Here is a 25,491-nt window from a genome sequence, read left to right as displayed (position 1 = left end):
CCGCTGTACGTCGGTGACTATTAGTTAGCGAGTCTCATTGTCTGTGGCGAAAGGAGTAAGCAATTTTTATTTATTTTATTTATATGTCGGATAATAATCACTTCATGTGAAACGGAACATTTCCAACAGTATTATTATCGAACGTGTCCACATAGTGTAACAATGCGATATAATCTTTGTGATGAAGTAAAGTACTTATAATTTCAATAAATCACGGACTGTTTCAATTTATAAATCATCTATTCCTCAGCGATACGCGTTATCAACTATTATACAATCTCTCATATCTATCCACAGAATTATCTTCCAATCTATTTTCTATTCGACTAGCGGCTAGTCAAATAATCGAGCAGAAGAATTGAGTACAAAAGTTGAAACGTCTCTAGGATCGAAATCTGGATCGACTTTCGCTTTTCTAAAATACACATTGCTTTCATCGGAAGCTAAAAAAGAAGGATTGTTTTGAAAGCTGCAGCCTCTGTGGTTGACAGATCCTCGCCAGATGTCAGCATCGGTCGGCCGCTATATTGATCAAGTTAGATTTTCTAAGGACGCACGTTGAGATAAGATCTCGAGTATTTGTTCGATTGTGCGAAGAAATTCGTCGTGGCGTATCGAAACACGTGTACTGTGTAATTTTCAGCGAGCTTGCAGCCGCGCCATCGTAGTACCACAATTTTTCGCCTATGACGTCATTTGTGAATTACACAAGCGTCACCGCTCAGTCTGTTGTGGAAAATTTCGTCGGGCTCATGCTAGCGGCGGCCGAGCTCTGTTTTTCTTAATAAAAAGCCGCGTCGACGGACTCTGGGTCACGCACAGTTCCCACCTGAGCCAACCACACTCCAGAACGCTTCATCCTCGAGGAGGTCTTCGTTTTAGCCAAGTGAGGAATTCTGCTTGTCTGCCTTCTTTCGCGATTATGCTTCTCTATATTTGTTGCGCGCCTAGCGATTCTAATCGTGAGCAGAATTTTCTTATTCGTTTCGTAGAGAGACGATATAATAGTTTATTATTTAGTGGGTTACTGACGTGTTTTATTCAAAGTGACAAGTCTTTTAACCGCGGGCTGACTTGTAAGCTTGAGATGAAGATCAGTTGTACAGTGTTTGGGTCGAGCTCGGTTGTGTTGGAGCTGAGAGAAATGTCGCTTGCGTTTTATTCGTTTGTTTGTTTGAGTTTTTGTATGTGGCAGATGTTTTAGTATATGTTTTAGCATATTGTTGCACCTGGGAGTCACTTAAACACTATAGAATTTTTAAGACTTAAAATCTTGGTGGGCTCTTGAAACTTTTTCTCTCTTCAATTCTTTTCTGTTTTGTGAGTTGTTTTGTCTATAGTAATTGCGTATTTTTTTTCACAGGTGTAGTCAATTTTTTGGAGTAATTTCGTGGCTCACAGAGATGTCAATGCAGCAGTTCTGTTTGCGGTGGAACAACCATCAACCGAATTTCATTTCGGTGTTCTCTAATCTATTGAACAATGAGACTTTAGTGGATGTTACTTTGGCTGCTGAGGGCAGGCACCTCCAGGCACACAAAGTTGTACTGTCTGCATGCAGCACATATTTTCAGTCATTGTTCACTGTGAATCCTTGTCAGCATCCAATTGTGATATTGAAGGATGTGAAATTCTCTGATCTGAAGATCATGGTGGACTTTATGTACTATGGAGAAGTGAACATATCACAGGACCAATTGCCATCAATCATTAAGGTATCTGAAAGTTTGGAAAATAGTTCAATTGTGATCTCCATACTCAATGAAATAATATTAACATATTTTTATTTATGTTACATTGCACAGACTGCAGAAAGCTTGAAAATAAAGGGACTTGCAGAAATGCATACTGCTTCTCTGACCAAGTGGCCAAGTGGGAGCAGCGAGCCTGGAGGAGGGGATCGTGGTGATTCCTGTTCCCCTAGTCCATCTCCACTGTCACCATCCTTCCGTAGGAAGAGACTTAGGAAGTCATCTACAGGTTCTACATCTGGATCTGGTGATAAACCTGAAGAAATTAATGAAATCACTTTAGTTGCTACCAATATTGTAAAACCAGAACCATTGATAGTGTCTCAAGAAGCTGGGGAGAACCTGAGGAGACCTGTGAATACTAGTACAGAATCTCAAGGGAGCATTGATGAGGATCAGATATCAATTGTGAGCAGAAAGTACTGTATATATATTATGTTGGGACATTCATTACAATATAATGGTCCATCTGTTTCAGATGAGCAATATGGAGAATAGTTCCGCGACGACACCGGCGCAAAGTGATGGTTCAATACAAGATGTTAGTCAGCAGTCAGGAGGGAATGTAGCTCAGAGTTCAGTTTCTTCACAACCACCTGCACATCAAGGTAAGTAACTGTTTGTGATGTGTGATTAGCTTAAGATTGTTTTATATAATTTGGTACAGGTTTGTATGAAGATTAAAAACTAACGAAATATTTGCAATACATATTACAAAGTTAATTGAGAAGAAAGTCTCTTTATTTGAAATTTCTGCTTTTAGTTTACATTGCATGTGATGTAATATAATAATTACCTAAACTTGCATCACATTTTTTATAATATTTATGATTATAGTACAAGTAGTAATATTTTTAAAATAAGAGTAATAACTTCCATATTTATAGTAACATATTTTATAGCACTATCAAGTGTAAATATCAAGAATTTTGTAGTGGAGTATTATCTAAATTTTTGATACTATTTTAGTATGTACCAAACACATTCAGAAACTTTATTTGCTACCACACACATGCATGATACCTATTTTCCATACAAATATTTTGGTAGTCTGAATCGCGATCTATATAAGGAGTGGTGGGTATGAAAACTGCATGTCAAGAAACAAAACTTACACACATAATAATATGCTGGCACAGATGCGTTTAAATGTATTGCACAAGGAAAATCAACAGACGTTTGACATGAAAATAGAGCGAAAGTTCGGGAAAAATTGTGCAAATTCTCAAGGCTAATCTTCATTCATGAAATTCACCATGGTACACAGATACATAGCACACAATGTATAATGTTCTTCAAAGGACAGTACTATTGGGCCTTTAACATTGTTGAATGTGTATGTGTGCCTTGCTCTGTCCTTTAAATTGAAAAAATCATACACTTTTCTTAAATATCTGAAGTAAAGAAATAATGTGCTTTAAAATGTATCTGTGCCATGCCACAATTCTACTTTTAATATTCCCATACATATAATCACTTTTATAGACGTTTTCAGATCTATATTTCCATTCTTTTCTGCTTACAGCTTAGCAATGTTTCTTTTTTTTCACACACAATAGCATACAAAGCATTTTGTTTCATTAAAACAACATAAAATTTGGTTTTCCGAGTAAGTCAACTATCACAGAACTACTTTCCAATTGATCTGTCTTATTTTTGCTAATACATGTACAATATTTTCACACAAATGTCTGATCTCATTCTGCCAAAGCTACATAAAAATTCTTTCTAATCGAGTTTACAGATATTTCTCTTGAAAAGTCACGCCTCTCATACATACAGTTACACTCTAATTAGTATCTATATAGCCGGTTGAAAATAATTCCTGTGCTCTGACCAAGGATGAACCGGTCTGTTCCGCAGGATTGCAATGGACTATTATGGAGCACACATATCCACGTTTCGCTCTGTCCTCGTGTCAAACGAATCTGTCGATCCAAGCGTCATCAGCTTTTACCACGCCCGAAATAACAGCCTCTTCGACCATCAGCGATCAGTACACTGGTACCAGCACGACTGGTTCCAGTTGCGCCCTGACGAATTACCCGAACTCTTCGCACGGGACGTTGCAACACGCGTCGTCGAGCGGGCCGACACCTTCGACGCAGTGCCCGAGTAATTGCCAGAGCCCTTGCGCCAGTCCGCAGACCGCAATTAAGAGGAAACGATCGACGAATCCGCAGGCGGACGAGAACTTTATCAGAGCGCTAGACGCCGTCCGATACGGGGGCATAGGATTCTGCAAGGCGGCCAGAATGTTCGGCGTGAACAACCGAACGCTCTGGCTGGAGTACAAGAAGCGGGGCTACCCGAACAACCGACCCAGCCTGAAGTCGAGGGTCAAGCAAGAAGTGAATTCCTCGCCCCCGCCAGCTCCCACGGCGCAGCCAGTCAACTCGCAGAGTCCTACCCCCATGGGACCCCCGACCACCCCCCACAGTACACACAATACCCACAGCACGCATACCATGCTGACCACTCACAGTCCCCACACGATGCTGAGCGGTTACATCGATAGCAGGCACACAGACTACGCGCTGCCCAGCACCACGATGCCGATCAATTTGCACGGAGTTAATTACAACGCGATGTGAGCCAGCCAACACGCCTCCATGGTGGCCACTTGCATAGACGAGCTTCAGAAATATTAGAGATCTCTGTGTTACCGCATCGAATTCGCTGGCGACCGATGATCAGGCTAAAGTTGGGATTCCACTGGAAAGCTATGCTATGCTAGGATATGCTAAGTAAAAGAATGTTGTACTTAGTTAACATAGCGTAGCAATCGTTGGGTTTCCGCTGGACTCGCGGCTCGATTAGGGAGGTCGTTTCAGTGTTAAACACAGAGACAGACGGTTTTGGATATCCTCTTTTGCCTAGTTCCTCAGTACTTGTAAGGAAGCATGGAGTAATGGAGCTTTGAGCAATTGGGAGATATCGGTACACACTTTATACGCTATAGAAACTTTTTATATTAGGGTATACGCATGTAACCGAAGATGTTGTTATGTTTTGCCAATGGAATTTTCATTGCGCTATGTAATAACACCTTTTGCGTTAGCCGCATTGTCCATTACCTAAAGTTCCGATGGAAGGTAGAGCAAATTTTGAAACAGGTTCCTTTAGTTTAAACGTATTGTTTGAGATCAGAATTGTCGCGATGTGATAGAGAGCGATGGCAACTATGTATGCTCTATGGATTCGCTTGTTTGTGATTTCAGATATTTATAGATGGGTCTATATCGATCATTATTTTTTTTTAATTTGTCGATTTTATTGTACTATCATTTTTTACAAAGACTTTGATATAATCTAAAGTTGGTGCAATATATAATGTGGATAAGGAGGGTCCCGCGAAATAGTAAAACTGTTTTACTCTGCCAACTTTAGCGTGTATCACGCAGTATATAGTGAATACAAAATAATTTTGTACATAGTGAATAAAAAGTAGCGATACGAAATTACTACTAGGTAGAGAAATATATCATGTGTATTTGCACATAGTTAAACGCATACTACGGAATTAACAATTTGCGTACGAAACGGGAAGAGAATTACGCGACTCATCGTCAATGCATGTATTACGATTGATTATTGTCAAAGTGGAATTTATTTGAATTCATAACATTCACGAATATCGTGCGATTCAATATTTTGTGAAAGAATTATATTCCACTTAGAAAATTGTACTATACAGAGTGCATCATAAAGTGTAGTCTCATAATTTTTGGTACACTCTGTATGAAACTGGTTACAGGGTATAGAAATATGCATTTTTTAACCCATGCAAATTCACGTTAGAAGAAATCCTAAGGTTCTTTCCATTTTAACGAATGTGTTCATTTGCTTAACAAAGTGCAATACGCCGAATTATTTATTTTACACATGAAACAATAAAGTAATGCATGTATTGAAAAACAGTTACGATAGGGAAACTTATATTTTAATTATTGAAGCTTGTTGGTTAAATGATATTTTAAGTCTCATTTTGGAGTCGCTTTTACAGATATAATTTTTTTAAGTATATTTCCTGTGATGTGTAAAAGGTACCAGTTAAGTTCGATCATAGATATTTGTGAAATGATTTTATTGTTTTATAAAATTAGTAATCGAATAAGGGTTCCGTGGGAAAAAGAAATCATGAAATTTGTAAACAATTATAACTCTAGAATTAATCGAAAAGGATGTATCTTGTTTAGTAATCGAATAGGTCCAATGAATTTTAATAATGGTGTAAATATTCATTGATCATTCGAAGCACGGTTTCCAGATTTTAATTTTATATTTGTGCAAATAATCATTGTTTAGTCATTATAACAATTTACACAATTGCATTTACTTTTTTAGTTCGTACTTAATGAATATAAAACGATTAATTTCTAGTTTATAATGTCTTCCCCATCTTATTATAAATTTAAACGGAGTATATTTATCAGTGAGTCACGAAATTGTAACATTTAGGTTTACTCTTCAAAGCACATAAGCTTTCTGAAACTTTACTATCGAGAGCTACTGGATATTATACAAATTTTATTTGCTACAAGATATTTGAATTTTTTATCGACAGAATGATCGACTAATCACTTTGTATGTAACTCGGATCTATTCCGCTGTTTCTTTTTTATATTGTACAAAATGATAGACAAATATAGGATGTTAACAAAAAAAGAAGAACATGTTGATCGTACTGTAAACACTCGTAAACGTAATATTTCACCCTCGAGCGAACTATCTTGAGGGAAAGAATGAAACGAGAGAAAACTAGTTTAATCGATACGAATTTTATATGCAGAGGATCGAGTTTAATGTGTCAGTGTTATGTATAACGTCTTTAATAAATAACGTGAAGAAAGAATTAATTAAAGTTATTACTAAATACAGACGGGCTTTAGTTAAATAAACATTTATATTTGTTAGAACTTTATTTCTGTAGCAAATTTCTTTCTAAATCATTAGGAACTTTATATATAAAATATAAAATGCAATCTGTGCTAGCATATCGACTGCACAAGGACTCCGAACTTCCCCTCTTATTCTATCAAATTAATTTCAGAACATGTACTAATCCCTATTCTTCCTTTTCAGGAGCTCCCAAGCAACCAGCCTCAAAGAGATGCCGCCTCTTGATGCGCCAACCCCGTGTCAAGAAGGAGCCAAATCACCTCTCCCCAGACAGCGAAACCTCTTCTCCTCATATCGTTTCATCCTCCATCCACGTGATAACGCCAACCTTGAACCTACCACAGACCTCCAAGACTTGGGAGGAGACGCGGACCACAACGTCACCTCCACAGTCCCTTCTGGTGAACCAGCCCAGCCTGTTGACAGTAACCACCTCGACGAACCTGTTGACCGTGCCCCAGCCGTCCTATCTGATAAAGCAGCACTCCCATCCACTCTTGTCTAGTCAGCAACAGTCCACCAGTGGCAACTACTGGATCCACAGGCAACACTCGAATCCTGAACTCCCTGGAAGGACAACCAGTCCCTCGATAGTGGTGGAACCAGCTCCTATTGTTAAAACAGAAGAAGAGATCACAGATGAGCCCCCAGCTGCTGCGACTGAGACTGCTGGATCGACCTCTGGTCTCAGAGTAAAGACGACTGAACTCAGACGGAGCTCTTCTTCACCTCAAGTGAGTAAAGGAACTGCAGTTGTTACAATTATTTTAAGGGGAATTCGATTTGCATGGAGCATAACTAACTTGTGACTGAATTTGTTGCAGACTACAAGTAGAGAGCTAAGAGAAAGCACAGGAGATCAACGACTGGGTCATTGTCCCTTGTTGAGAGCTGGCCCTGCACTAGGCTGCAACCACTGTTGGAACACGATAGATGCTCACGGGAGGATACTTCGAAGGAAGACCAAGTATCACTGTCCAGAGTGCCAGATCAACCTGTGCATCGTGCCCTGCTTCCAAGAGTACCACGAGCAGCGCAGGGAGTTGAAACTGAAGCCTTTACCGAAGACAAGCTCTGTCTAATGATGAATTTTTTATTGTTGTCTCGTTTCCATGGACTGCGCGTGGTCTTTGGGAGCTTGGAAGCTTTCACTGTGAGTTTCAGAGAAGGATAAAGTTTGCCTTTGCGATTTTTTAGCTTCCTATTGATGACCATGTGACAGTTATTCTTTTGTCGAGGTCGTAAGAAGCGTCCTTTGCGATGTTCGCAGACTTTGATTGTCGATAAATCGATTTGTCATGTCTGAAGGAGATACACAACTCATTTTCTGGACAGTAGATTGTCTACTGGAACCATAGGAAATTTTAGTTAGAATGAGTGCGAGGTCAGAGTGATGTGTTTGCCTTATCAAATAATATTTTGAAGCTGAGAGAGCGTTTACTAGATGATGAAAGTTCCTAAGGATATTAGCAGTGCAATTCCAAAAGCAAATTGTCCATTGTTTTTGTGAAAAACGAAAAGCCGTAACTAGGTACAGAGGAGTTTAGAGCATCCTTTCTTTTGATATGGCTCACACAAAATTGTTACACAGAAATATAAAGGGAAAATGTAATCCTACAAAAATAGTAATACTTAAGATTTATTAATAGTGTGCGCAGTCCTTAGATCCTCGTTACGGCTTCGAGTATGAATTCTGCAATTAGTAAACACTGTGCAATGAAGAGACACATCTGTCAAAGATTCAACACAGTGAAGAGATTTTTTGCCCTTTGAGGACGACATAGAATTGGAACGAAGCTACGGTAGAATCTTCTTAGAAAACTATCGTGCTTCTAAACGTAAGTTTTTACCTACTTGTCGCCCATAAATTTCCATTTGTTGCATCTGTTTTATTTTATGGGTGAACATCTAATTGTGCAATAGCTGGTTAATCTTTTATCCCTATTGACTTCACGAAGAAACGTGGAGAGAGAAACGTAGGCATTTTGCGTCAACTTTATATGTGGATACATCGCTGTGTCTACAGACACAAGTTTCACTGACAAAAATATTTGTAATTGTATTAATATTCTATGAATTAACAATAGATAACGAGTCGCGATCATCGAGGAACTCCAGAGAGCGCATACTTGTCCGCCTGGAGTTAAATTCTTGCATAGAGGCCGTTATTTAGCAAGTACTTTTTATGAAAATTAATTTATTCGTGCGCTGTAAATAACTTAATAGTTGTATATATTTTCGAATGTTCGAGGAGACTTCCGATTCGATGGATATTGTATACTGATATTCGAGGAAGAGTTTGTGAGAAGAGACAAGATTTTATGCATTTATCGATAAGAAAGCTTGGCGGGTTGCCTATAATAGGATGGCCATTTTATATTCCTCGAGTAAATGGAAGAATGTATAGTTTTATACAAAACGGACAAACGTTGATCAGCGTTCTTTGACGAAGATAAAATATTTTGCACCTGTTTGCAAACTTTATCGAAATTGATATACATACGTACATATATATTATATATATTTGTTATAAATGAAAGAGACGACTTGTAACTTCACATTTTGAACGAAAATGCGAGCGTTGTTGAGAATTTTGTCCACAATTTCGAAGAATATACAGGACATTTCGGAGATTTATACCGGAGAGAAAAGGTGTTTGTAGCTTGAAAAGGAAGCGTTTTTAAGCGTACGATATTCTGACTCTTTTCATCCTCACGGTGTGTAGAAAGAGTTACGTTTGGTAGCTTCTAGAACACTGTATATTTTTAACTTAATGTAAGAAAATAGGGCGTGTTTGAAGATTCGGAGGAGCTATAACGCCCGAGATTGTCTTTCATAAAGAAGAACCGTCTTTCGTTTCGGGGACGTTTATAAAGAAACACTGTTCTCTAACGAAAAAGAGAGCTTAGCACGATAGAAATGTATTTCCTCCCCAACTTTCACGAAGGATATTTCGTGGACAGTGTAGACTGCGATCACGAGTTCACATTTACTGGATAGCAACGCGTGAAAGATTGTAGCACACGTGCAATATATTTTTCTTGGCATTACAAGCATATTGTGCGCAAATTGTAAGGATTAATTATATTTTATGTAAAGCTAGAAGTACGATTCGTAAGTTAAAATAAAAATTGTGATCTAATATGAGCTGTACTGAGTGAGTAGATATTTTTATTCTAATGACCCTCCTTCCTAATTTCTTATGCCATACTTCTCCACACCAATACTTCATGCTCCCACTCTCTAGTCCACACTTCTCCACAGTCCACTAATCCACACTATTCCAAACTACTCCACACCACTACTTCACACTGTTCCACCCTACTACTCTACACTATTACTCCAAACTACTACTCCAGACTTTTATTCCACATCACTACTTCACACCAGTACACCACACTACTTCAGACAACTCCATACCACTCATCATCAGTAGTCCAAGCCAAGCACCAGGCATAAGGTGTGCTTTTTGAGCAATAATTAGATTTTATATTTTCAAGTTTTGCAAGGAATATACTAATGAAGCCATCTAGTGACAAAAAACGGAACTAAAATTAGAAATTTTAATTATAGTTCGGAGTCGTCGTCACTAGATGGCGCCACTTGTCAATTCCGAAAATGCTCCCCCACGAAAATGGGAACTGACCAGTGGCGCCACCTAGCGGACAAAGTTGGAACTAAAATAAGAAATGACATTTTTAGTTCCGCCCAGAGACACTAGATGGCGCCACTTGTCAATTCCGAAAATGCTCCTCGTGAAAAATGAGAATTGACAAGTGGCGCCATCTAGCGGTGAAGACCCCGAACTAAAACTAACATTTCTTATTTTAATTCCAACTTCGTCCGCTAGATGACGCCACATGTCAATTCCGAAACTGCTCCCCACGAAAATGGGAATTGACGAGTGGCGCCATCTAGTGGACAAAGTTGGAACTAAAATAAGAAATGATATTTCTAGTTCGGCCCCGAGCCGCTAGATGGCGCCACTTGTAAATTCCGAAAACGCTCCCCGCGAAAATGGGAATTAACAAGTGGCGCCATCTAGCGGCTCGGGGCCGAACTAAAAATATCATTCCTTATTTTAGTTCCGACTTTCACCGCTAGATGGCGCCACTTGTAAATTCCGAAAATGCTCCCCACGGAAATGGGAATTGACAAGTGGCGCCATCTAGCGGTGAAAGTCGGAACTAAAATAAGAAATTTTATTTTAGTTCGGGGTCCTCACCGCTAGATGGCGCCACTTGTCAATTCCCATTTTCGCGAGGAGCATTTTCGGAATTAACAAGTGGCGCCATCTAGCGGCTCAGGGCGGAACTAAAAATGTCATTTCTTATTTTAGTTCCAACTTTGTCCGCTAGATGGCGCCACTTGTCAATTCCTATTTTCGTGGGGAGCATTTTCGGAATTGACAAGTGGCGCCATCTAGCGGTGAGGACCCCGAACTAAAATAAAATTTCTTATTTTAGTTCCGACTTTCACCGCTAGATGGCGCCACTTGTCAATTCCTATTTCCGTGGGGAGCATTTTCGGAATTGACAAGTGGCGCCATCTAGCGGCTCAGGGCTGAACTAAAAATATCATTTCTTATTTTAGTTCCAACTTTGTCCGGTAGATGGCGCCACTTATCAATTCTCATTTTTGCGAGGAGCAATTTTCGAGTTTTTGGAGTTGTATTGACTGACTTTTGGTTGAGTTTTAAGTAGTTTAAAGTATAGTAGAGAAGTTTGGAGTCCTGTCATGGAGTGTAGAGTGGTGTAGCTTAGCGTGAAACAGTGTAGGAAAGTGTAGGGTAGTGTAGAATGGTGTGGAATGGTGTGGAATTGTGTGGAATGGTGTGGAATGGTGTGGAATGGTGTAGAATGGTGTAGAATGGTGTAGAATGGTGTAGAATGGTGTAGAATGGTGTAGAATAGTGTAGAACAGTATCGAGTAATGCGGAATAGTGTAGTCTACAATAGGGTAGAATAGTGTAGAATGGTGTAGAATAGTATGGAATAGTGTTGAATAGTGTAGAGTAGTCTGGAGTAGTGTAGAATGGTGTAGAGAAGTGTAGTGTAGAATAGCATCGAGTAATGCTGAGTAGTGTCGAGTGATGTAGAGGAGAATGGTTAGTGTATGGTAGTATTGATGTTGCCTGGGACTGTTTCTGAGTAGGACTGAGTTGTCTGTGGTGAAAAGGAATACATAATATGAGGGAGATTATAGAACCAGGGAAATCATACAAATACTACACACTGTAGTAATTCTTTATTAATTTTTACCAGGTAAGAACACTGTTCTTCTCCACTTGGAACCAACTAGCAGCACATTGCTGATACAATAATAATCCTAAAGATCAAGGCACACTTTTTCTGAGGTCTCAGTCCTCGCAAGCTGACGCCAGGAGGTACCCTAAGGCATAACGCAGACGGAAGGACCGTCATCTTGAATCCCCCAAAAGCCACGGTGGCAATATTGTACGTGCAGCCGCTGCCCCGTCGACAGCTGGAACCCTCGTCTCGTTCCGTGGCCAAGGATCCTGGGGACCTTCCATGCAGGAACGAAAAGTCACGGATTAATCGTTTGCACCCTCTGTATCCTCTATCGCAACCATCGGTGATCTCTAGGGGAGGGTTGATCTCGTTAGGGTGACATTTAAATCATATTAAACGAATTGATCGATTCACTTCTCGCAACACTATATTAAAACCGTGATACGCTTAATCTTGAACTGAACTTAAACTAAAACCTTTATTCAAAGTCTGCTCTACGTAACTCTATAACCTCACAAATCCTTTCACACTGAGATCTCAAGAAACTCACCAATTTACAGTGACCAATCCTTGCTAACATCTTCTTCCTACACCCTGGAACCTTCACCTTGCCTTCTCAGACCTTTCCAACGCCTCAGGCCTCTCTTTTTCCATAGCAAACTCTAGGCGCCCCATATTCCTGAACTACTGGACGTCTCACGATGAATAAATACCGCTGGGGAGGGCTGTTAATCCGCGGCGAAACATTTAAAGTCGACTGAAGTTTACCTGTATCTAGTAAGTTCTGCCGAAGTTAACGCCTAAGTAAGATAAGGTTAAAGGTTATTGTTCGAGGAACGACGAGGGCGAAGCCATGCGGATCGACGCCGGCTCCGCCTCCGCAGAGCATCCTATTCCACCCCCGAGCGGCTGACCTGCGCCCTCCAACTGTTTCACGGAGGTTCTCAAACCATTCCACGGGATCTGGCCCTCGCGAGATGCGTTGGGAAGAGACAGAGAATTATTGAACGACCGATTTCACTTTAAATCGCGAATTAATCGACGATTTGACCGGGTCGAATAGTCTTCGCGAGCTCTGCGATCGGAGATGGTCGAAAGTTTTGGAGATAGGGAAGAATGGGAGGACCTGGAAGTTGATATTAATTTGTTAAGTAACTGAAAACTGAGTGGTGACTAAGAAGTTGAAAAATATGCGTCTGATTTATACTACCTAAGTTGAGATTTGGATGCGTGAATATCTTTTCTATTAAATAAAAAGAAAACGTGATCTGGAATGCTGGAATGTTTGAGTGCTCTTTCATCCCCTAACTCTGTAACATTTCTATGTAATATAATACGTATTAATAAACGATTATTAATATAATTTGTAGTATTTTCTATAAAGTACCTCGACTAGAATCCTATTTCCCAAAAGTCCTAATCGAAATTTAAATATGTTTTTAATAACTAAGTCCTCCTAAACTGTTGCTCAAACTCCCTACGTACAGATGCATTTGAAAACACGGTGCCACCTCAAGCAAAAGAGAAACCTTTCAATCAGAAACTGGAAAATCGCTAATCAATCGGCGGATCCTTGTACAAAAGAGTTCGATCGAACCTGTTCCACCCAAAAAGCAAACCCAAAACACCTGTGATTAGTTCGTCGGACTGTGGAGGAACGAGCAGGGTTAATCGATAGTTAAGCAAACATGTGAGAACTTGACGTACGTAATATCGTGTCGAATCTGGGGAGGGTAATCGGTGAAGCCTGTCAGCTGTGTCTACAACGATACTTTTCAGGTTGGGACTTTTAAATAGCCTGAAAGAGCTTGATTTAGTGACTGGTTACATGTCAGGCATCGTTGTAAATCAGGTTGCTACAAATCCTCTTAACGGATGTGGAATTTCAATGATTTTTGCGACGTAACAGAGAATGATGGAGTTAAAGACCTTTTATCAATGTTGCAAAAGCTGGGAGTTGTAATAGGAGAAGCTTCAGGAAAGCTAGAGAGAGGAGAGTGGCTCTGTTTAGACGTGCAAGAAAGTTGCAGGTTGGAAAATTGTATTCCCATTGCCTCCGTCCGACCTGTAATAAAGTTGCTTGTCAGAAATATATCTATCCAAACCCTTCTGACTTAATAAGGTAAAAGAGAAGTTTACCCACAAACTGGTAGATAAATTTGCTATCACCGAGAGTCAGCACAGATGCCACATGATGCCTCAGCAAACAAAAAGTCAACCCATCGAGATTCTAAACGCAGACTGTTACACAGATCTTGAAAAACTAATTCCCATAACGCGTGCAAACCGTGAACCGTCCGTAATGTGGCGTTGTATAAGGTGGCGAATCACCCTTTGAATTACGCCTCGACTATTATGACGCCTCGTCGATCCTATAGAAAGACTCCTGGTTCTCGTGGATCCCATTCAATACGCACTGTGCGCTTCCTCGCACGAGTAGATCCATCGTTTCTACCATTCACTCGCTCAGGAAGCTTCTGTGTTTGACCACAAACTGTTTTAATCCCTCTATTACTGCTATTTGCGTTCTCAAATCGTTGAGCAATGACCATCTGATCGCGATCTAATAGCTGCGGGTCGCACGAGTGGATCTCGAGACTTTGGAAAGTCGGCGAAACTTTCGGTGTAGCTTAGAGTAGATCCCAGTCTTGAGAAATGGATGGTAATTTGTTACCCAGATGGTTAATGAACCGCGATATTTATTAATTCTTTCGATTTTGTATATTTCTGGATCTTAGAAGCCTTGCTTCTATAGATCACAGTTGCTGAAACCTTTATTCTCTTGAAGATATTAAGAGAATACTATAGAGGAGTCCTACTACTAGGCTCCATTAACAAACTTCTCATTAGAACCTAAAACAAACCATAAGTAGTATCTTCCTACAAAAAATTCCTCATAATATCTTTCCTAGCATTCAACTAGTATCGCTCACTAGTCCTAGTACTGCAAGAATATCCTCTACATATATCTTCTCAATTCCCTTCTCATTTCATTTCTAGCTGATAGAATTGATAAAAATATCACCTGCTTTTATTTCTCTCAAGTTCCATCCATGATTTGTACTCATAGTTCTGCGACGTCTATATCCTAGTTCCCCCTGGCTTATCGGTGTTATCTTTACCGTGAAAATTACGATTACTCTCGGCCCCGACGGCGTCGGCGGTCTCAATCTCCTCCGAAATTTCGCCCCGGCCCCGAATGTCTGTAAGTGTCCTTACGATCTTTGCTTTACCCAATATCTTCTTGGCTCGGCGTTCACCGGGTCCTTCCACTGCGACGTTTAGCTTTCCTGGTGGGGGTACTTTTATTAAAACTCCCGTCAATAGTGCGGCGAGGAGGGGCAGGGAGGCTCCTACTACAGGACGAGGCTTGCGCTTTATACAATGCTACAGAGCACAGGCTAGAGCCCAGAGATCGAAAGGGAATATTCTCCCCCGCGAAAATATTTCACCGTGACCGAGCAGCTCTTCTCGTACCTGTTTCGAGATATTTCACCCGAGAACCGAAAAGGAAGAGACGAAACAGGAGCTTGCTTCTCTTGATATCGATTCTCGACCTTCGATGAGACTTTCTGGCTGTTGAATGTGCTTGTACTTCTACTGTTTTCTGAAAAATGCCATGGAGATGGTCCAGAAGACTTCAATCTGAAAATATTGTATAGCTAGATACACTCAGAACCAATAAAAGTTTCTAGGACCACCAAAATTAAGAAATAAATTACTTTTCGAATGCAGTAGCATTCCTTGGACCAAAAGATCCTGTCGCAGCAAAGAGTTAAATTAAAAAATACGAGCTTCATTTCAGATAAGAAACTAAGCGACAATTAACTCGACGCAAACCTGCAACACTGTGGATAAAAAGGAGACACGGTAGAGTCGCGTCTTTAGCGCCCCGTTTTCCCCCGATTTTTAATTAAATCTCGCAGGGCACTCGAAGGGATGAAAGAAGCTCTCCTCCCTTAAACATCGGCCGTCGTGTTCTAAATAAGTAAGACACGTCTCCTCGGGTTTATTCGAAGCGTTCAGCGGTCCGCGAGAACCAAAAGGAAAAAGCTCCGCGAAGTCTGTGCGGGTTTTGGGAAACGCTTGCGTCACAGGGTGCGTATGAAATTCCCCATCATGAGAGGATCAAAGCAAGAAAATTCGTAATTTCGCGGAGAACGAATGGTAAAAATTCGCGGAGATATTAAGTACGAAATATTAATTGTGGAAAAAATACCAGGAAATGGTCGAATTCCTCGGTGGGCGATAGGAAAAAATCGGGCTACTTTTTTTTTCTCGTTCAACGATAGGGAGAATTAATTGAGGGACGGGAATGGATTATTCCGGAATATCCTTCGACGGATTGATTCATTTCTCGAAAGGATTGCAAATAGATCGTGAACTGGAACCAAAGAGGAATTTTTTATTATCCTCGATTTCAATATTACCGTGAATTCGCTGTGGAATATTCATGATTCGAATTGAGTCCAAGTTTCTGTAGAGAATCCTCTATAGAAAGGCTGAGAAAAGTGTCCTCTGCCCTATTTTCGTAGGAGGCGATAAATAGTTCTTTGATCTAGAATTTAATAAATGAGACTAAAACCAGTCTCCATCAAACATATCAACCTACAGACAAGAAACAGGTGAAGTATTTCAGTTCTACAATTATTTAATGTAATATTAAATTCTAGAAAAATAGAAAACCCACCCTTGTCTAGCTTTCCCTTACATATATCTCGACGCCATTTAATTTAATTGTCCCCAGCGTCGTTGACGAAGGCAACACTTCCTTCGAAATCGTAAGAATGTACGCACACCCCCTTTGAGGGGGTGGTGAGTGCGAAGGACGCGCGGGGGTTGCTGGAAACGTACACGTGACCAACCACCGTGGACCTCACGCATGCCCCGTTTAATACCACAGCTTGACGGCTCGGTCGGTATGCGGGGGTTGAGGGGGTGGCTAGGTATATTGGCGCCTGCCGTTAAGCTCATGTTGATCCCTTGTACTGGGGGTAGAGCCGCTCGATGCGAAGAGACGAGGGCCGTTTTCGAGCGTCGCCATCTTTGCACCCTCCACTTTTGAAATTTCTCAGGCAACTTCTCTCTCTACTCAAATTTCCTCTAATAAAAGACTTTCCTACGTTGGAGACGACTCTATGTATCTATGAATTTATAATAAATGAATTTCAACTCTGACAAATCAGTAGTACAAACAAACGAAAGATCAAACCTATGGTTTTTCAACAGGTCTCATTAACACTTGCTCGATCCCAGCTCTACGAGGCATATGGTAATGTTTTGAGAACGATAACGAGTAATCATTCATCTCCTGAGAACAGAAAGCTGTCCACATATCGTTATCACTCACGGTACCAGAGCGATATCAGGCTGTTAATTAAATCGAGCCCGTAAAACGTCGAAGAATCACACGCTCCGCCGTTCACTGTGCAAGCGTTCTCCTTCTACGACCTAATTAAATCGAAGGCCATCGGGGTAGTGAACGGGGGGCGGCTCCAGCGTGACCCTTAATGAAGTCATCGTGATCGCTGAGAAGGTGCGAAGGCGGTGACCTTCCGTTAGAATGCCTCGCTAAAAGCTTCGACACGCGTCGCGATCGTTACGCCTTCCCGCACATAAATAATTAATGACCGTTTACCAGTCTCCTGGGGGGAGGGTTGCGGTGGGAATATTCCCGCGGGAGGATGATCCGTGTAGGAAACCGCTCGTAAAAATTCACTGGCCCGCCATTTTCCTCAGTCCCAGATAAACACCGCGAGAATCGCTCGCAATTTGTCCACGGTCCTTCAGATCCTGTTGATCCGGAGGAACTGACGCGTTTTTTGGGGTGCGGCCAATTTATGGAATCCTTGGAAATCGGTGCTTCGGTCCTTCTGGGATCTACGAGGGGGATTTTTATTAGAATTTCATTTTCGCTCTGTTTTCAATTGATATTTGGACATCTCTAGATTAAATCTCGAATGATTGTAAACTGGGAATTAGAACTAGTAGCTTTTAAGCTATGATAAGTAAGTACTGAGTCATTTGGGATCCCGAAAATTAAAAAGTTCGAAGCTTACTAGTTCCACTTTTTCCAGTCCCCAAAGACAACCCTTTTCTCTTCCTCCAGCATCCTCTCACGCTTGAAAATATGACCCCCGCAAGGTGTGTAAAAGGAAAATTCCCCAAGTGTAGGGTAGATAGTTTCCACGGTCGACAGAGCGCTCGATCGAACGGAACCATCGATAGATTCATGAAGTAGGACTGTCGAAGCATGCACGCGACCCGTAGTCTCCTATTCCATCATCAACCCCCTGGCCCGTGGGCACAGCGACCAGCGAAACCGCCCTTCTGGTCGAAGGTGTACGCGTCGCGAGCCGCAGTCACGTGCGTGTCACGTGCCAGGGATTACTAATTATGCCCCGAGAAACGGTCATAATATCCAGAGGCCTGTTCGCCACTGCATAGATACAGTTAATATCTGCCACGGCAAACACCGCCACCATTCACCGCGGCAGCGATTTATGAATAAAGTTCGCCTACGCCCCCGTCGATATTTGATTTTCACACATGAGGATCGACTGGCTCTCTTGAGGGCTCCTTTCGGCTCGTGGATTCCGTCTCGTCTGAGAATTCTCGCGAAAAGACTGTCTGATCGTAGGCCGAGGAAAGTGGAGCTCCGTTGTGAGCTTGGGGATTGCAAGAAATCAAGAATTTCCCTAAGAAGAAGAAGGCGTATAAATAATTATTTGAAAATAGAGCACATTTTCTGAGCTTCTGACATTTTATAAGAGCTATAACATTTAAAGGATGTTTGTAGTAAAAAAGTAGCTAGAAAATATTTACCAATAGCGAGTGTTTCTTATAATTCTGGAGCATGAAACCATGCGTCGAATTTAGAAATTTGTTCGAACATCCACCGTGCAAATATTTTATTTTTCCTTTTTTCCAGAAATGTTCGCTACACTGGATTAGCAGAAAATACAAAATGAAAAAATCTGGTAGTGAAAAAAGGGAGATTGATTTTGTGGAAACCGAGCACAATTGGGAATTAATTTTCCATTTTTCGAAAAGCATTTCGCTACCATTTCCCGCGGAAAATGTAACATCGATAGGATGAAAAACAATCGGTAACAGAGCATACAGCGCAGCGTAGCTACCGGTTGTTTGTATCGCACCGCGTCATCCCCGGATATGAATCAGCCGTGTGTTCGCGTGATTTTGGCAAAGAACAATATTTATTCGTTGCTGGTCTGTGTTTGAGCGTTGCCTTTGGAAATGTCGACGATCGGCCGCGCTCGGTTTTGTTCGTTGCATAATGCACCCTCCAACACCCTCCTGTGACCATTGTTCTTCTCTCGACACCTTTTCGATACGACAAACAGATCTCTGATTCGTTTTGTTGAAACTATTAAATAGGAAATGTCTCTATTAGACTAACTTTGATACTTGCAATAATGTTCAGCAGAGGGGCCTACAGGTTTCTCAGATAATAGTCCCTGAGTAGTCTCTAGCCTCTCAGACTCCTTAAAAAAAATTAACAAATCAGAATTTCATGTTTCATTGATAATAATGAAATATACTACAAGAAATTCTTTACTAACAGATCAAACTTAATAAATATGTCGATTATTGTCTGGATGATTTAAATATAAATTCAGCTTCCTACTTTGGCTGGAGATATTAAACTGTAGGGGTAGAACGATTCACAGTAGAAAATCCTCAGGGCGTTTGACTTCTGTTGGACCGATCCCGACGGATTCAGTTTCCCAGGGCGTAGGAGCGACACGTGATGCACCAGCGACACGTGACCTCTGTCAATACGATACATCCAAGCTCCCCTGCTCGTTGAATAGGAAGAACGATCGCCATGAAATCTTCATGGCCTTCGCAAACGAGAGCAACTATTTGCAAAGTGTCCGAGTTTCCGAAATTGCCCTCGCACTGCGTTCCCAAAACAAGAGTCAGCGCCCTAAACCTGGGAAACTTCCCCAAATCTCGTGGAATAAAATCAATTACTCAACTTCCTCCATATTCCTCGATTCTCCTACTCCTTCAAATCCTAAAAATTAAATAAAAATTCCCCAAACAGAAAGGCTCAAAATAATATTAAAATAAAGAGGAAATATAAGTAGAGTTCTTTCAAGAGTTTGTCCACTTCATCACAAGAATACTTAGCATCAAACTGTCTCTCACTCCTAAGGACCAGCAGGCAAAAAAGAGACTCCAAATCTCCCCATTCACACGCTTCAAAAACGAACTAAAAAGCCCTGTCGAACAGTTCCAGCTCCCAACCTGACGATCGCGATTAGCCGTCCCTTATCGATCTCCAGATCAGCGATCTGTAGAATCGCTGGGAGGATCGACGGTGTCCCGTGACGCCGACAAGTTGTTCCTGCGACCGGTAGCCAGGAATCGTGTAAGGTCGCACGAGGGCCACGTGTCGGCGCGTGTTCGTCGGTGCTCAAGCGCGCGGAAAATCGCCCTTTGAACCTTTGAAATCCCTGAATTCTCTGTTAATCGCGATCTAACGCTCACCTTCGCCTCGCATCAGAGGGATCTATTTTTTCGCCGGAAGTCGACCAGTGAGAGGGTGAATTCCAATCGCGCGCAAATCAAAATCTCCTCGCTGCAAGAGGGAGGCGAGGGTGGCGGGGCTGGAGGAGGGTGGTTATAAAGGGAGGGCAGAGCGGAGAAATGCTGCAGGAGTGCTGGTTACTCGGGGCTCCCAGCAGGGTGAACAGGGTGAGGGGGTTGCTTGTTTGCCGAGTGGCTATATTGTAAGTCCGGCTGCTATCGAAACGTCGACGTGACGCGATGTCCCTCGATCTTCTTTTTTTTCTGTTTACCCCTTTCCTTTCTTTCCTTCCTTCCTCGCTTTTTTGCGCATCGAGGGCCTCGTCTCTGAGTAATGAGAGGCACCAGGGAGGGGGCGAGTAAGCAGAGGATGAGGAAGACGCAGACGATGGATTTTTGAGCAGAACGTGCTGTGGACAGTGGATCTGTCTTGAGTGAGGTACTTGAATTCAGTAATTGACAGTTTATGATGAATAAGTCAGAGACAGAATTTCTTAAGAAAGAACGAAGGAGAGTGGAAAAGATTCGTCGCGACTAAGATTTGAATACCAAAGAGACAGAAATGTATTCATGGGAAATATGAATGCTTAAATAGTAGTTTTTTTTTAAGATTCAGTGGAATTCAAGTGGAAAGCTTGACACTATCTCCTTCTACTATTCAAGTTACCTGCAATTGTTTCTAGTTTTCTGACTTTGGAAAAATATTCGACGATCTCTGATGTTGCTCGTAGTAACATCGCAGCTGCTTCCAAAGGGACGTCCAGGGGGTAGCGCGGCGCCCTGACGCTCTCGTTTCGCGTATGGGCGCCGCGGCGCATTCCTGACAAAGTAGTCATCACGCATTCCTGGGACGCAATCGTGAGCCTCCACCCTCGTTAACGAAAGATGGATTCGTGCGCGCCAGCCTGAAGAGGACGCGTTATTACATTTTATCTAGCGACGTCAGGAATGCCAGCAAGACCGTAGTAAGGGTGAAAACAAACCTGAGGACACGTGCCAATAGAAAAGATCGCTTTGAATAATTTCTGCCGACCCGATTGGTAAGACAACTCCTTCAGATACTTCACAGTTTCAACCTGGAGCTGGGACTTGTTCTACTTTAGGGGTGGGGAAACTAGTCTTGAAAGTTCGAGTTGTTGTATTCGGATTCTAAAGGGTTCGTAGAACTCTGGTCTGCTGGAACTGAGTTTGGATTGTGAGGATTATTAGGAAGGTGCTATAAAGTTCAAGAAACATGAGAATTCAATTTTAAAATCTTACCCTTTATTTTCATAAATAGCCCTGAGACTTTGGGTATTCAGGAGGATGTCATTTCCAAATGAAACGATTGGTGTACATAATTAAGATTAAAAATAGTAGTAATCGAGTTCGTAAGCTCAGAAAGCTAGTGAATCCTGCTAGAAACTACTCAACCCCTTCACTCACGCATCCTTAATCAAGTTGTACAGCTCGCATCGCATAATTTATAATCAATGAAGGTAATTTCGAATGCAGGTCACCCTTCCGTGAATCTCCATGCCGCAACTGGGACCAGGAATCTTTAGAGCGTATTATGACGCGGAGACACCCCTTTATGCGTGACCGAAGGGTGCTCCTAAAGCCACGTGCAGAGAAGTAGTAAAAAATTGAGCACTTCCCTTAAAAAACAGAAGAAAAATTCCACTCAGCTCGCACTTCAGAAAAACATATCCACACCTTCTCTACACTTTCATCCCTCCATATTTTGTACAAATCTTACAAGCTAAGCCCCTGCAAAAATAAAAATAAAAAAACATAATCGTTTACTAATCGCAGCGGTTTCACCCACCTCATTCTATCATCGATCAGAATTAATTGTCGGCCGGTGTCAGAGGGTCCGCTGCTCAGAAAAATCCGCAGCGGATATTAGGATGCAGAGACGCCCCCTCGATGCGTGACCAAAGGGTGTTTAGACGCAAAAGGGATGCTGTGTCCCTTTCCCCCGTCACGAAACAACGCTCGAACCGTATCGGCATAATTACACGGATCGCGTTAGTGTCACATATCCTGAACAATACGAGCCAGAGCGACACGACTGGGGTGGGTGCACCTGCAAGGAACCATATTTCATCCGACGTTCGAGCGACTTTTATGCCTTTATGCGCCGTGAAATCGCGGGGGTCATCGCCTTTCCCTAATTTCTATTATGTCCCGAGATAAGACCGTGTTAGATATCGACCACTCCAGGGGGATGCTCGAGTTTCGCTGCACTGTTGCTCCCTTTCGTGCAGGTGTTGGGATGTCTTCTAATGCTAAGCTTGAACCTTTGTTTCGGTCACTGGGGTGTAGACTTCGATCTGACGTGAAGACTGGAACCAGCAGCTTCAGCTCCATTGATGCGTATTGGGTTCCTCTCTGTGAAGAAAATTTAAGCAGATTGTAATTAGTAATAAGGTTATTTATAATAAAGAGTAAAATAATATAATATCTACACCCTCGTATACTCAAATTTAGCTCCAGGATATCCACCAAGTATTATGAACCAAGTGAAACCCACCTGACACATGATCTACTCAAATCAGGTAGCTAGTAGAATGACCCATTCGGTGATCAGACTGAAGGCGTGAAAATCCTCCCCCGTCTTCGTTTTCGAAGGAGCCAGAACTAATGTTTCCTACAAATTCGACCCACAAATGCGCTCGCCCCCTTGAACGTATGCTCGCTGTCGTCCCCGATTCTAGTGGGTCCCCCTCGGTCCATCCGCACGTGTTCCACCCCGAAAATACTTTGCATCACCGTTACCGCCAACTTGATGCCCCTTTGTACGAGCACCGAAGGGGCATACCAGAGTTTCATAGGCAACTAGGCGTATCATTGAGGGGGGTGGAAGGGTGGGCTGACGTCCGTGCACCACCACGAGGCGAACAGAGACAAAGAGGCCCCCATATAGGCTTTTATTTGGCAAACATCGCTGATAGACGAGCGGCACAAAGGACGGCATTGTAGCGTATTTACGCGGACCGACAAACGGCCAAATACTCGATGCCTCCGCTTACGACTTTCGCGACAAAATACATGGAACCACCTCCCTGAACCCTCCTCCGCAGACTCGCGATATTGCCTAGGGAAGAGTTCCAGTTTCTTCCTCCGAGAATATTTCTTCTTCGACTTTGAACGCCTTCCTTTTGAGCTGAATATTCCTCTGACTTCTCTCTCGGTTCAGTTGGCTCTCCTGGCGTTCTTGATTTGACGTAGACCCTTTCTTTCTTTTGAATCATTTTCTTTGAATGTGATGCAATTGTGAGTACTCTTATCTTGCATCTGTAGTGGGACTATTGGGAGAATATGTTACTGTATTTTATTGTTCCTTTGATATGAATGTTCTTTTGCCATTTGTATGAAATTATAAGTTACCTTAAAGTGGAAGAAGTGAAGGAAAGAACGAAGAAGGCTTCTACCTGCAAAACTGATTTAGATATACTTGGATTATAATTGAGAACTCATCACGGCAGTATTCATATCACAAACTATGTTCGTACAACATTCTCTTTTCTCTCAAATACTGCACCCAGTTTAGTTAAACAAGTTTTTCTAAAGCGACGCCAGGTTTCATATCGACTTGAAGGCACTCTATGCAGGGGATTATGCCGCTTGAAGAACAGAGACAAAGAAACCCCCCAAGTTTTATTTGCCAAATATGATTTCTATGCAGACAATGAGTCGAGCAAACAACGATGCACTCAATATGTCAATTTTTCGAGATCCGTCTGTCTTCCAGCCATTCCCTGGCTTGATTGGCCTCGTACGGCCGGCCACATGCTGATTAAACCGAAAGTGAAAGTAAAATCGTGGTCAAACTGCCTGCACTCCCGCGATTGAATTTTCAAGTACTAACTCCTGATAAAAAGAAGCTGCTGGCTTTACATCAGAGTTTTTTAATACTTACAATAATAATCTTTGAGTAGCCACTATGCTTACTCCGAAACTATATATTTTATCAAAGAATTCTAATATAGAAAGAAATAGAAATTAATAATATAGTGTTTCTACCTATTATTTTTCCTTTGCAGGGGCTAGAATTATAATTTAACATTCTGAAAATCTGCCTTGTCCATCATTTTCAAACTTCCCTTGCCCTCGCCTCCACGAACAAGCAAAAGGTCTCTGGAGATCCTCCAAAAAGTCCATACCGCCCCAAGGAATCTTCCCTAGAAAGCTAAGAAACTCCCAGTGAAATGAAACTCAAAATACCAACTCCAGCATACGAACCCCTTCGCCCGCGATCGCCTCATTCCTCCCACGCGAGCTTCCTCGGTGTCCAAGAAAATTCCCAAGAATCTCGTGGAGACCAGCAGCTCGGGCAAGGGGTGGTTTCCAAGAAATTCGCGACAAAATGAGATTCAAGACAGCGTATCCCCGCTGGTACGTCACTGGCGCCGGTGATGGTCGCGAGATATTGATCTTCGGCTAGTCCAGGCTGTGGTTGAGCACCACCACGAGCTTCCATCCCCTCCAGGCTATCTGTTCCGAGGGGCGGAACCAAGGGTCGCCAATCCCTCGACTCTCCGCGATTCTCCCTTCGCCAGGGGGTGCGGGGATCCCCGCCCACGTTCACTCTAGTCGATCGTACGTCTATCTCGCGACGTCCTCGCGGAGGGGTGGACAAGTCGGGGTGGGTCGCCGTCGGGGGGCGGCCGAGTCGGGGTGGGTGGGCGACGGGGGTTGATTTTCACTGTCGATGCGGTGGCTGGCGTCAAAAAAGCCTCAGAGTCCGGGCCGCTGACACGCGTACGAGAACTGTCACGCAGAGTACGGTTCACAGAGGAACCATCATCCCCCTTCCCACCCCCGTTAAGGAGGAACAGGAGAACGGGCGCAGGATGCGAAACGCTCGGACGTCGACGGCTCGTCAAGATTGGACGTCCGTCAGGACGCCTCGACGCTGCCCCAGGATCTTCCCTTGAGGCCTGGCAGGGCGTAGACGAGGCCTAGAGTCTCCTTCGCCACCCCCTGACCGACTGAACCAGAAGTGAGGTGACTAATTGCCGAAGGACCTTGATTGTGCTCTGGAC

The 25,491-nt window shown here is 42.4% G+C and overlaps 1 protein-coding gene and 3 long non-coding RNA genes across 7 annotated transcripts; 1 reads left to right on the top strand and 3 right to left on the bottom strand.

Annotated features, from left to right (window-relative positions):
• The first annotated feature begins 580 nt into the window (after window positions 1-580).
• On the top strand, window positions 581-9,806 carry Btbvii (BTB-protein-VII). 2 transcript variants are annotated; one of them, XM_076376427.1, is made up of 6 exons: window positions 581-886; window positions 1,364-1,715; window positions 1,806-2,159; window positions 2,230-2,359; window positions 6,837-7,387; window positions 7,478-9,806. In XM_076376427.1, the coding sequence occupies exons 2-6, from the start codon at window positions 1,404-1,406 to the stop codon at window positions 7,733-7,735; spliced, it is 1,605 nt and encodes a 534-aa protein (XP_076232542.1). In that variant the 5' UTR covers window positions 581-886; window positions 1,364-1,403; the 3' UTR covers window positions 7,736-9,806. The 2 variants fall into 2 exon arrangements, with proteins under 2 accessions (XP_076232542.1, XP_076232543.1); XM_076376428.1 differs by lacking the exons at window positions 6,837-7,387; window positions 7,478-9,806 and adding an exon at window positions 3,615-6,615.
• A 2,086-nt stretch (window positions 9,807-11,892) lies between these two features.
• Window positions 11,893-13,463, bottom strand: LOC143178164 (uncharacterized). Of its 2 annotated transcripts, XR_013001729.1 has the most exons (4): window positions 13,293-13,463; window positions 12,674-13,215; window positions 12,456-12,589; window positions 11,893-12,179 (listed from the first exon to the last, which is right to left on the bottom strand). It is a non-coding gene; the product is annotated as an uncharacterized LOC143178164 (long non-coding RNA). The 2 variants fall into 2 exon arrangements; XR_013001728.1 differs by having other exon boundaries at window positions 12,674-13,463.
• Window positions 13,464-22,461: 8,998 nt separating this feature from the next.
• On the bottom strand, window positions 22,462-23,098 carry LOC143178047 (uncharacterized). Its single transcript, XR_013001713.1, has 2 exons — window positions 22,977-23,098; window positions 22,462-22,834 (listed from the first exon to the last, which is right to left on the bottom strand). It is a non-coding gene; the product is annotated as an uncharacterized LOC143178047 (long non-coding RNA).
• Window positions 23,099-23,430: 332 nt separating this feature from the next.
• Window positions 23,431-24,610, bottom strand: LOC143178045 (uncharacterized). Of its 2 annotated transcripts, XR_013001712.1 has the most exons (3): window positions 24,470-24,610; window positions 23,834-23,885; window positions 23,431-23,751 (listed from the first exon to the last, which is right to left on the bottom strand). It is a non-coding gene; the product is annotated as an uncharacterized LOC143178045 (long non-coding RNA). The 2 variants fall into 2 exon arrangements; XR_013001711.1 differs by lacking the exon at window positions 24,470-24,610 and having other exon boundaries at window positions 23,834-23,924.
• Between the last annotated feature and the right edge of the window lie 881 nt (window positions 24,611-25,491).

This window comes from Calliopsis andreniformis, chromosome 4, assembly GCF_051401765.1.
Source record: "Calliopsis andreniformis isolate RMS-2024a chromosome 4, iyCalAndr_principal, whole genome shotgun sequence".
Lineage (NCBI taxonomy): Eukaryota > Metazoa > Arthropoda > Insecta > Hymenoptera > Andrenidae > Calliopsis > Calliopsis andreniformis.
This window is presented reverse-complemented; position numbering and strand designations above follow the sequence as displayed.